Here is a 12,512-nt window from a genome sequence, read left to right as displayed (position 1 = left end):
CTTACGTTGATGTCTCCAGGCTTAGTTTATCTGATCAAAGAAGTTAACACTCAGAAGGAAGTGAACCTGGCTGTGTTTCAAAAATTGAGTTGATTTTTATGTGTTCCTTGGAAACTGAAAACTTCCCTTGGGATTTTGAAACAGGACCAAATCAGGTCTCAAAACACTCTTGGCACGTGTGTCTGCAATCATTCATTTAATTGGTCGTTTTTAAATTCAATCAACAAACATTTGTTGAGCAATTACATTCCAGGTACTGGGCTGGTAGTTAGAGCAGTTCCAAAAATTAACAAAAGTCTACTAGGGAAAATATGCATATAAATCAATATTCATTTTAAGAAAAAAATAAGCTCCTGTTTACTCTAAACTGCTTAACTTATGCTGAATATGTTTAGGTTCTGATGAATTTTAAGCTTATGGTAGCTACTGCTGCTGCTGCTAAGTCGCTTCAGTCATGTCCGACTCTGTGAGACCCCATAGACAACAGCCCACCAGGCTCCCTGGTCCCTGGGGTTCTCCAGACAATAACACTGGAGTGGGTTACCATTTCCTTCTCCAATGCATGAAAGTGAAAAGTGAAAGTGAAGTCACTCAGTAGTGTCCGACTCTTTGCGACCCCATGAACTGCAGCACACCAGGCCTCCCTGTCCATCACCAACTCCCGGAGTTCACTCATACTCACATCCGTCGAGTCGGTGATGCCATCCAGCCATCTCATCCTCTGTCGTCCCCTTCTCCTCCTGCCCCCAATCCCTCCCAGCATCAGACTCTTTTCCACTGAGTCAACTCTTTGCGTGAGGTGGCCAAAGTACTGGAATTTCAGCTATTTAGCATCATTCCTTCCAAAGAAATCCCAGGGCTGATCTCCTTTAGAATGGACTGGTTGGATCTCCTTGCAGTCCAAGGGACTCTCAAGAGTCTTCTCCAACACCACAGTTCAAAAGCATCAATTCGTCGGCGCTCAGCTTTCTTCACAGTCCAACTCTCACATCCATACATGACCACAGGAAAAACCATAGCCTTGACTAGATGGACCTTTGTTGGCAAAGTAATGTCTCTGCTTTTGAATATGCTATCTAGGTTGGTCGTAACTTTCCTTCCAAGGAGTAAGCATCTTTTAATTCCATGGCTGCAGTCACCATCTGCAGTGATTTTGGAGCCCCCAAAAATAAAGTGTGACACTGTTTCCACTGTTTCCCCATCTATTTCCCATGAAGTGATGGGACCGGATGCCATGATCTTCGTTTTCTGAATGTTGAGCTTTAAGCCAACTTTTTCACTCTCCTCCTTCACTTTCATCAAGAGGCTTTTGAGTTCCTCTTCACTTTCTGCCATAAGGGTGGTGTCATCTGCAGATCTGAGGTTATTGATATTTCTCTTGGAAATCTTGATTCCAGCTTGTGCTTCCTCCAGCCCAGTGTTTCTCATGATATACTCTGCACATAAGTTAAATAAGCAAGGTGACAATATACAGCCTTGACGTACTCCTTTTCCTATTTGGAACCAGTCTGTTGTTCCATGTCCAGTTCTAATTGTTGCCTCCTGACCTGCATATAGGTTTCTCAAGAGGCAGGTCAGGTGGTCTGGTATTCCCATCTCTTTCAGAATTTTCCACAGTTTATTGTGATCCACACAGTCAAAGGCTTTGGCATAGTCAATAAAGCAGAAATAGATGTTTTTCTGGAACTCTCTTGCTTTTTCAATGATCCAGCGGATGTTTGCAATTTGATCTCTGGTTCCTCTGCCTTTTCTAAAACCTGCTTGAACATCAGGAAGTTCACAGTTCACATCTTGCTGAAGCCTGGCTTGGAGAATTTTGAAAATTACTTTACTAACGTGTGAGATGAGTGCAATTGTGTGGTAGTTTGAGCATTCTTTGGCATTGCCTTTATTTGGGATTGGAATGAAAACTGACCTTCTCCAGTCCTGTGGCCACCGCTGAGTTTCCCAAATTTGCTGGCATATTGAGTGCAGCACCTTCACAGCATCATCTGTCAGGACTTGAAAGAGCTCAACTGGAATTCCATCACCTCCACTAGCTTTGTTCGTAGTGATGCTTTCTAAGGCCCACTTGACTTCACATTCCAGAATGTCTGGCTCTAGGTCAGTGATCACACCATCGTGATTATCTGGGTTGTGAAGATCTTTTTTGTACAGTTCTTCTGCGTATTCTTGCCACCTCTTCTTAATATCTTCTGCTTCTGTTAGGTCCATACCATTGCTGTCCTTTATCGAGCCCATCTTTGCATGAAATATTCCCTTCGTATCTCTAATTTTCTTGAAGAGATCTCTAGTCTTTCCCATTCTGTTGTTTTCCTCTATTTCTTTGCATTGATCGCTGAGGAAGGCTTTCTTTATCTCTTCTTGCTATTCTTTGGAACTCTGCATTCAAATGCTTATATCTTTCCTTTTCTCCTTTGCTTTTCGCTTCTGTTCTTTTCATAGCTATTCGTAAGGCCTCCCCAGACAGCCATTTTGCTTTTTTGCATTTCTTTTCCATGGGGATGGTCTTGATCCCTGTCTCCTGTACAATGTCACGAACCTCAGTCCATAGTTCATCAGGCACTCTATCTATCAGATCTAGGCCCTTAAATCTATTTCTCACTTTCACTGTATAATCAGAAGGGATTTGATTTAGGTCATACCTGAATGGTCTAGTGGTTTTCCCTACTTTCTTCAATTTAAGTCTGAATTTGGCAATAAGGAGTTCATGATCTGAGGCACAGTCAGCTCCCGGTCTTGTTTTTGCTGACTCTATAGAGCTTCTCCATCTTTGGCTGCAAGGAATATAATCAGTCTGATTTCGGTGTTGACCATCTGGTGATGTCCATGTGTAGAGTCTTCTCTTGTGTTGTTGGAAGAGGGTGTTTGCATGACCAGTGTGTTCTCCTGGCAAAACTCTATTGGCCTTTGTCCTGCTTCATTCCATATTCCAAGACCAAATTTGCCTGTTACCCCAGGTGTTTCTTGACTTCCTACTTTTGCATTCCAGTCCCCTATAATGAAAAGGACATCTTTTTTGGGTGTTAGTTCTAAAAGGTCTTGTAGGTCTTCATAGAACCGTTCAACTTCAGCTTCTTCAGTGTTACTGGTTGGGGCATAGACTTCAATTACAGTGATATTGAATGGTTTGCCTTGGAAACGAACAGAGATCATTCTGTCGTTTCTGAGACTGCATCCAAGTGCTGCATTTTGGACTCTTTTGTTGACCATGATGGCTACTCCATTTCTTCTAAGGGATTCCTGCCCATAGTAGTAGATATAATGGTCATCTGAGTTAAATTCACCCATTCCAGTCCATTTCAGTTCACTGATTCCTAGAATGTCGACGTTCACTCTTGCCATCTCTTGTTTGACCACTTCCAATTTGCCTTGATTCATGGACCTGACATTCCAGGTTCCTATGCAATATTGCTCTTTACAGCACTGGACCTTACTTCTATCACCAGTCACATCCACAACTGGGTATTGTTTTTGCTTTGGCTCCATCCCTTCATCCTTTCTGGAGTTATTTCTCCACTGATCTCCAGTAGCATACTGGGCACCTACTGACCTGGGGAGTTTCTCTTTCAGTATCCTATCATTTTGCCTTTTCATACTGTTGATGGGATTCTCAAGGTCAGAATACTGAAGTGGTTTGCCATTCCCTTCTCCACTGGACCACATTCTGTCAGACCTCTCCACCATGACCCGCCGGTCTTGGGTGGCCCCACAGGGTAAGGCTTAGTTTCATTGAGTTAGACAAGGCTGTGGTCCGTGTGATTAGATTGACTAGTTTTCTGTGATTATGGTTTCAGTGTGTCTGCCCTCTGATGCCCTCTTGCAATACCTACTGTCTTACTTGGGTTTCTGTTACCTTGGACTTGGGGTATCTCTTCATGGCTGTTCCAGCAAAGCACAGACGCTGCTCCTTACCTTGGATGAGGGGTATCTCCTCACCACCGCCCCTCCTAACCTTGAACATGGAGTAGCTTCTCTAGGCCCTCCTGCGCCCGCGCAGCCACCACTCCTTGGGTGTGGGGTATTAGCCAATTTTATTTAATTTGTTCTTTCCTATACATCTACCCATCCATTCCTCATTAATTTGCTCCTTTGTGCATTCATTTTCCACTGACTGTATATGGTATCCATTTTTGTGCCAGGTATTGTTTTAAGTACTTTACATAAATTAGCATATTTAATTTTCATAATGATGCTAAGTGATAAGAGCTTAAATTGAACCACATTAAATTATTTCTATGTAATCAGCTTTTGACCAACAAAGATGGCACTTTCATACAGTTCCATTTAATATTATTCCTATCTTATAGATGGTGAAATTGAGGCACAGAAAGGAATTAACTTGCCTAAAGTCACATAGCTATTAAGCAACAGAGCAGCGCTCAAATCCAGGGATTTTGGCTCTAAAATCTATGCTTCTAACTACTATTCTGTGCTGCCTCTTGAATTCAACTAAATCCAGTTGAATTAGTTGATATTGAAACATTGGCTATTTATGGGTGCAGAAAATCCCCACAGCACATCTCAGCTTCTTAGCATTTGTGAAGTATCTGATACAGTCTGGAATCCATTATACTTTCTCTATCCATACACCTTATCTTACAAGATCTGCTTGTAGTGGAGGCACAAAAGGAGTTTCTTGTGACTTTGTAGGGATCTGAAAGTGACGGTTCATGAGAAGAATGGCAGGTTTTAAATGGAATATGAATTGTGAAGTACCCTCTAGAAAGAATGAAAGGATTTCATGAAAGTTATGTATGGTTTTCAGGCTTAAATTCTTAAATGCTTGTCTTTAACACAATAGACCTGGTAGAGGAATGTTCACCATGGATATCTAAGCTCCTTTTATATATAAATAAAACTGACTCACTGGGGATAATATTCTATCTGGGAGATCATAAAAATGCACTTTCTACGGAACGTTGCATTTCTTCACAGAGATGGATAACAACAGAAAACAGAAAAACGTTACCCATAGTGACTGAGAATTATCATGAGTAAGACTTAAATGGCTGGTGTCCATGGATCAAGTAAGGAAGAGCAGTTTCTCTTTCTCTTTTTCTCTGAAATGCTTCTCTAATATGAAGTGGCACTGGATTGTGTGTGTGTGTAAATGCAGGTTACTTTTTGTGCGTTCATATGTAAATGAGCTTGCTTTCCAGGCCCCCTGGACTAATGAGAACTGTTTGAGTTCCAAGCATAGGAACATGTTACTGGAATTAAAGATCAAAAAGTGAATGGGGCCCACAGAAGGGAAGTCATAGTTTAGAGCTGGAGCATTTACAATATAAAAGGGACCTGTGGTCCCCTTACTGCCTGGAGAAGGCCCAGAGTCCTAGAGGATGAGTACTAGGGTTGGCTGGTGGAAGAACTCTCTCTTTTGGAACTGATGCCTTCTTCTGCCCAGTTTGCTCTGTTGCTTAAAGCTGACATGCTGAGCGGAAGCCAAGAACGGGCTGTTGAATTTGGGACTGTGCCCTTGGGAAAGAGGATGAAAGGGCATCAGGGATCTTTAGGACATGGATGTGGGGCTAGAGAGGGATTTTGAATCCAGAGACCTGTAAGATCAGTAGCCTATTATAAACTCTGTTTCAGAAATAATCTCATAACTTTTTTAATCTTGGGAAGACTGTCCAAATCCATTTGAAAAATCTCATGTTTCTAATTAGCTAGTAGAATCTTTTTTTTTTTTTTGAATCAGGGCATTTGGAAGATTCATCCCATTGTCAGCCCATTAACATTTGCTTGCGGGCAGAGTCTGAACTTTATCTGACCTCAGTGTTGCCAGCGATGGGACTCAAGTCTCCCTCTGCTCGTGATTCATGTGCTTGGAGAAAGAAGCTCTACGACCTCTCTGAATCCAAATCCCAGCTGTCTTTGGCCATCATGTCTTCGTCATGTGTGCCTTTCAGGGTAGTCAGTGAATCTTCGTCATTCCCCACCCACATCTAATCAGTTTCCAAGCCAGTTCATATCACATTGCCCCTCCAGTCCCTTCCCTCCCTGTCACTATCAGTGTCCGCGATCCCTCCTGCACAGGTTCATGCCCTGGCCTCCCAGCAGGCCTTCATTCCTCTGGTGGTAGCAAACTGTCACTGTCCATTCTTTGCCTGCAGAGAGTGTCCGACTCTTTGTGACCCCATGGACTGTAGTCCACCAGGCTACTCTGTCCATGGAATTTCCCAAGTAAGAATACCGGAGTGGGTTGCCATTTCCTTCTCCAGGGGATCTTCCTGACCCAGAGATAGAACCCCTATCTTCTGTGTCTCCTGCACTGCAGGCAGATTCTTTACCTGCTGAGCCATCAGGGAAGCCCATTCTTTGCTTATTGCTATGTTAATATTCCGAAAGTAAAATTCAGAACCTCCAACCATCCTGCTCAAAAGCTTCCAGTGCCTCTCCAGAGTTTACCAGATGACAGATTCCTTGCTGTCATTCAGCATTCAATCCCTGACACCTACATTCAGAGCACCCTTTACTTTTCTGTCATAGAACTGGTCATTAAAAAAGTGTATATTTATTTTGTGATTATTTGATTGTCAGTCTTCCCTTTAGACTGGAAAGTGGATGGGAGCAGCAGTCATGCCTGTTCTCATCAATGCACACCCAACCCCTTTGCCTGTTGATTGAATAAATTAACCTTTCCAGCCTTACCTCTTTCCTAAATGTGCCACATACTTTCTCACCTTTGAGCCTCTGCTCATATTATTCCATTAATGCCAGTTATTGAGGCAAGATAACATGGTTAAAAGCCTAGACTAAAATGCTGCAGCCTGGGTTCAAATGTCCTCTCTGCCACTTCCTATTTGTATGAGCCTGGGAAGTTTTCTTAGCTCCTGTGAATCTTGGTTTCCCAATTTATAAAATAAGGATCGCGCAGTACCCACCCCGTGGTGTTATATGAGAACCAAGTGAGCCTGTACGTAGATGAAAGACCTCAGAGCGTGTCTGGTACTAGTCACGGTTGTTGGACCACGTGCCAGGCTCTTCATAGACCTGGCTCGAGTTCTCACAGCAGCCCTGCGGCAAAGGTGCTGGTGAGTCTATTTGAGGGATGAAGAGACAGAGACCAGAAAGGCTTACTTACCTGTATCTAGTAAGCAGCACAGCATAATTCTGGCCTCTGTTTACTCAGACCCACAGGGCTTTTGCTGCTTCTCCAGTCTGTACGTTCTCTCACAGCATTTCCGCTGTCAGGAATGGCATCAGCCCTTCAAAGCACCTCTCACCTGACATCCAAGAGGGCTTTTCTGGTTCTCTTCCAGTCTGATATCTTCTTCTCCCATGGATGTTGTGTGTCTGGGTTAGTGTTAATAGTGGACTTAGAGCTCTAGCTTTGTGAGAACTAGGGTAGTCCTGCCCATGAGACTTAAAGAGTGCCTTTTTACTGAATTCCTATAGGTTTGCTATCTAACCATATCATTTTAGTTTTTCTTTTCTATGACTTAGTTCAAGGAGACCCCAAAAGCCTTTCTCCAGGGCATACCCAGAGATTAGTCCTAAAAAGCATTCCCTTCTGGTCCAAATATTTTCCCCTTCAATAAAATGGTCCCTGGCCATCAGCCTTAGCCTGGGCATGTGGAGTTTGAAGCTCTTCTGTTAATTTTTCTATTTTGCAATTTTACCATTGAATTATAGACCTATTAAAAGTATTAAAAAAAACTATATAAAAAAAGTCCATTTTTATGCACTCTTCTTCACTTTGGCCTAGGAAGATGTACAAGGTGGAGGGAATACGTGTTCACTGGGAACTTACTATATACCATACTTAGTTGTGATAATACAAAGAAGGAACCTTGGACCTTATCTTCAAGGGTCTTCAAGAAGCATTTATTTGACTCTAGGCAGCAAGCGGGGAGCTGAGTGCTTTACTGCCATCACCAGACTCATTTCCTCTGGGAGGCTGGAGATGCTGACTGACCATGTTTATCATCCTGGATCTCTCTTCCCAGGTTTTCACACTCTGCACATGATCCTTGGCGTCCGCTGTCTGCCTTTGCATAACCTGTTGCATTACATTGATCATGGAGTATTACTTCTCACAGAAGCAGCTGTCACAAGGCTCATGAAAGGTAAGGCCTCTGAGTTTGCCTTATCCCAGCCCCCAGCACCCCCAGGGCTGCCTTTGTGGGTGTGCGACTGTGTGGTCACTCCAGGCCCTGCCACACTCAGAAGGGCCCACACAAAGTTTAATGTTCTGGCTTCAGTCTATAGCTGAAGATGGGCTCCATGATTCCACAGCTGGGCCTGCTGAGCGCAGTTCGTTTCCCGTAACCATCCTTGGGCCAATGTGCCTTAGCCCTGCAAGGGCTTCTCAATCCACACACAACTATTAGACTCCTTTTCTGTACATGAGAGTACTTGAGGATAGGAGACTGAAGGCTTGTTTCTCAAGAAAAATCTCATAAAATGGCTTGCTTTCAGCTGATTAACTCTGTCCTGTCAAAGTAAGACTTGGAATGCAAGGAAAAATGAGAGATACAGTACCTATGGGAATTTGAACTTGAAAAAAGGTCTATAATATAATAACTATCAAATTATTTGACTGTGGTATTTTATAGATGAGTTTTGTTAATATATATTGAAGTATTTGCCATTCCTCAAGGTGCCTTCTGTTTTAAGTTAGCAAAATTGCTTTTGTGACTAGCAGCCTGTTTCAGAACCCTGTTCCATGATATATAGCAGCGGCTTCATTAAGAAATCCCTTTTTTATTCATAGAGACACAAACTAATATTTTCATAGCGTTGTTAGACTTATCTTGGAAAACAAGGTTGAGACATGTGTTATCAGGATGAAGCACTGAAATATTAACTTGCTCAGGTATTAAAACGGAGATTTCTGTTTTGTTTTGTTTTCTTTTTGTTTTGTTTTGTTTTGTTTGCCAATTTCTAACTTTCTTGTAGATCTGGACAATACAGAGAAAAATGAAAAACTAAAATTCAGCATCATTATGCGGCTTCCTCCGGTAAACCTGAAGTATACTTTATTTTCTAAGCCTTGGCATGTACTTTCTTCAATTTTTTCTCGCAAGAAGAGCATTTACTTGCTTTTGGGTTGAAGTCAATTGAATTTTTCACGCTGCAGCCTTTTCCAAGAAATCCCATCCATCCCCACCCCTCTGTCTGCTGCCCCCGCTGGGCCTACCGAGTACTTGCCCCTCTGGCTGTGTGTGTGCTTCTTGGCACAGACCACATAGAATGCTTAACCATTTTCTCCTCTTAGGAAACCACAGTAATATTTACATCTGTGAGTCTGAGGGGAGGCAGAAGGGAAACACATGCTTTTGGCATTTAAACTGATAAATTTAAATACAGGTGAGGTCAGAAGGTTCTGGAACTGTATTTCCTCCCACTGTTGTTCCTGCCATGGCAGGAAGACATTCCCGGGTTGAAGGAAAGATGAGAAACATGAGCGAAAGGGTTAAACAGGCACTGCTTGTTTTTGTGGAGGATATTAGCTCTCTGAGTCAGAAATGCTGTGAAATTAAGAAATCCCACTGCAAGGTCTTCAGAGCCTCTAACTCTGTGGACTTCCTGGCCCCGAGAGCCTTGGCCAGCTCTGTGCTGTTTACATACCTTAAACACTCATATCTCTAGCATGATCCTCCCACCAAGGGGTGTCTGATGCCTTTCGGGACCTCATCATCTTGCTTTGTAACGTCTTCTCACCTTCACAGGCTTACCGAAGCAAAGGCAAGAATAGAAAACAAAGCATATTTTCCATGGCTAGATCTCTCTGGGGAATATCTCTGAACATTTAGTTTGGTTTCTGAACATGTTTTTTTTTCCCCCTTATACTCTTAGGGAATTGAAATTTTTGGGCAAGACATTTTCAGAGTACATGCCTATAACCTTTAGCTTCATATTAAAATATCACTTAGGGTTGGCATGCACATACTCAGTTTTGAATAGTAACAGATGAACTCCATTTAAAAAAAAAAAAGAGTTCGGCAACATCAGTGCACAAATTGCTTCCCACAGAGTTGCGTTTAAGGGAGTATTTATTCAAAATTCAGAAGCATACCTCATAGGAAATGGCCTTTCTCCAAGATCATTAACTATAAAGATGACATCTTTTAGACTAACTAGCTGGAATACAGCTTGTAAAATTATGAATAGATATAAGATAAATTTATTTATTGCTGAGAGCTATAGGTTCCTCTCTCTCTTTTTCCATATTTTTAATAACTGACTTAAATTTTTTTAGTGTGGAAGGTACAGAGATTCCTATATACCCCCTGTCCCCACACATGCACGACCTCTCTCATTATCAACAGCCCCCACCAGAATGGTCCATCTTCTACAATGGATGAACCCACACTAACACATCATAATCATCGAAGTCCATAGATAACATCAGGGTTCATGCTTGGTGTTGGTCATTCTGTGAGTTTGGACAAATGTATAAGGAGATATCTCTCATTGTAGTATATACAGAGTATTTTCACTGCCCTAAAAATCCTCCTCTACATATTTTTTTAATTTGCAAAAATAGCTTACAGGTCAGAAGATCTGTCGACTTTGGGATCATCCTGTTAGTTCTAATATAATTTCCCGGAACCATGTAAAGCGACTGCTTCAGAACTACAACAAACAGGTGAGTCTGTGTGGAGCGGAGCCCTGCTATATGTTTTTTTGGAGCTTCTTTGTCCATTTTATGAATGGCCTTTCTTGGTGCTGAAGTATGGACAGCAATTTATAGTTCTTACCACTTTAAGTTCATGCTTTTTTGGAGAATCAACTGACTTTACAGCTGTTTCCCTTTTAGCCCTGGAGTTCTGTAATGGACAAGTCGTCATTCAGTGTAGAATTTCTGCCTCTGAACTACTTCATTCACATCCTGACAGACATCGAGTCCTCCAATCCAGGTAAGTCACTCCTCTGTTTCTCAGAATTTGCCTGTTTTCCCTTGATACATCCATCAGTCTCTATTTACTTCTATGTACCCTTTTCTTGCCAAAATGTCCCTTACTGGTAAGTAGGATCTTACTGCATTTGGTTTTAATTAGCAATATACAGTTTACTACCTGTAAATTACCAAGAAATTACTACAGAAATTACCAAGGGAATAACCACCTTTCAGGTTTAAAAAAAATTAAGAGTTATAACCCATTTGGTTTGTGTGAATGGCCTTTCTTGGTGCTGAAGATTAATAAATTTTAACAACACATTCTCAGAATAATACGTTTTACTAGGATATAAAATAACTATGATTTCAGTGAGTTGTAGGCACCATATTGTAAATGTTCTATGACCTCATAGTAACTCTTTTCTCTGTTTTTTCTTTCAGCTCTGTATGCTTTTGAAGGACATGACAATGTGGATGCAAAATTTGTAGAGGAAGCAGCTCTGAAACACACCGCAATGCTTTTAGGATTATAAAGAGAAAATACAGTTATATCTGCTTCCAATATTTTAATCTTGCTTATTAGCTCCATTCTCATTGAGAATTCTTTAGCGATATTTTATATTGGTAACCAAAGTCAGAGCACCTTGTTGAGCCCTCTGAAGGTCAGTTTAATACTTTGTTCAGCTAGAACTAAACCATTGTGCTTTATCCCATTTTGAACAGCAGATGAACAGTCAAGTGTAGAGAAATGACAACCTGTCCTAGGAGGTATGCAATGGTGTAAATTCTTCCAAGTGACTGATCTTCCTAGTACTCTCATAGGCCAAAAGTTAGCTTCTGTTATACTCTGAAATAAAATATGCTTCAAAAATGTAGGAACAGTGCTTAGAAAAACAAAAATTAGATGTGTCATTGAGTATGTGACAAGCAGAAAAATTAAAAGTTGCAGAAAAACTCTATTGGAAAGAGGATACTTTTTTAAAAAACTAAATTTAAACAAAGTGAGATATATTAATTCCAGTACAGAATAATTTGTAGAATACAATAATTTGAACATACATAGAGTAGGATTTGTCTTTGTGAAGGTTCAGATGAAACTGTATTTAATATTGTAAAGAGTTTTTTTTTATATTTATAGAAGTTTGATTTAGCCATACCTCATCATTTAAAAAGGAGAAGGCGATGGCACCCCACTCCAGTACTCTTGCCTGGAAAATCCCATGGATGGAGGAGCCTGGGGTTGCTAAGAGTCTGGCACGACTGAGCGACTTCACTTTCACTCTTCACTTTCATGCATTGGAGAAGGAAATGGCAACCCACTCCAGTATTCTTGCCTGGAGAATCCCAGGGACAGAGGAGCCTAGTGGGCTGCTGTCTATGGGGTTGCACAGAGTCGGACACGACTGAAGTGACTTAGCAGCAGCAGCAGCAGCATCATTTAAAAAAAACACTGAAAGTTTTAGCCTACCTCCTTTGTTCTTTGAACTTTGCCTTTTCATTCCTGTCAAGAATCATGAGTCCATGAACATGTTCCCCAAACCCCATGAAGCCTAATGAGTTCTCCCACTTTTCTTTTTTTCCCCTTTCTCTTCTACAGTGACATTCTGACCATAATATAGCTGCTTCCTGTAAAAAAGCCCATGACCCTTTTTTTGTTCCCTCA

General features: G+C 41.5%; 1 protein-coding gene across 1 annotated transcript in view; it reads left to right on the top strand.

The window, feature by feature from the left end:
* Window positions 1-12,077, top strand: part of GSAP (gamma-secretase activating protein) — a 149,747-nt gene extending 137,670 nt beyond the window's left edge. Inside the window, exons 30-34 of the mRNA XM_010848190.1 lie at window positions 7,953-8,072; window positions 8,905-8,966; window positions 10,496-10,597; window positions 10,769-10,868; window positions 11,291-12,077. Coding sequence (XP_010846492.1) covers window positions 7,953-8,072; window positions 8,905-8,966; window positions 10,496-10,597; window positions 10,769-10,868; window positions 11,291-11,382 — 476 coding nt within the window. The 3' untranslated portion in view covers window positions 11,383-12,077. The remainder of the gene's footprint in view (window positions 1-7,952; window positions 8,073-8,904; window positions 8,967-10,495; window positions 10,598-10,768; window positions 10,869-11,290) is intronic.
* Window positions 12,078-12,512: the final 435 nt, after the last annotated feature.

Source organism: Bison bison, unplaced genomic scaffold (genome assembly GCF_000754665.1).
Source record: "Bison bison bison isolate TAMUID 2011002044 unplaced genomic scaffold, Bison_UMD1.0 scf7180017864260, whole genome shotgun sequence".
Classification (NCBI taxonomy): Eukaryota; Metazoa; Chordata; class Mammalia; order Artiodactyla; family Bovidae; genus Bison; species Bison bison.
This window is presented reverse-complemented; position numbering and strand designations above follow the sequence as displayed.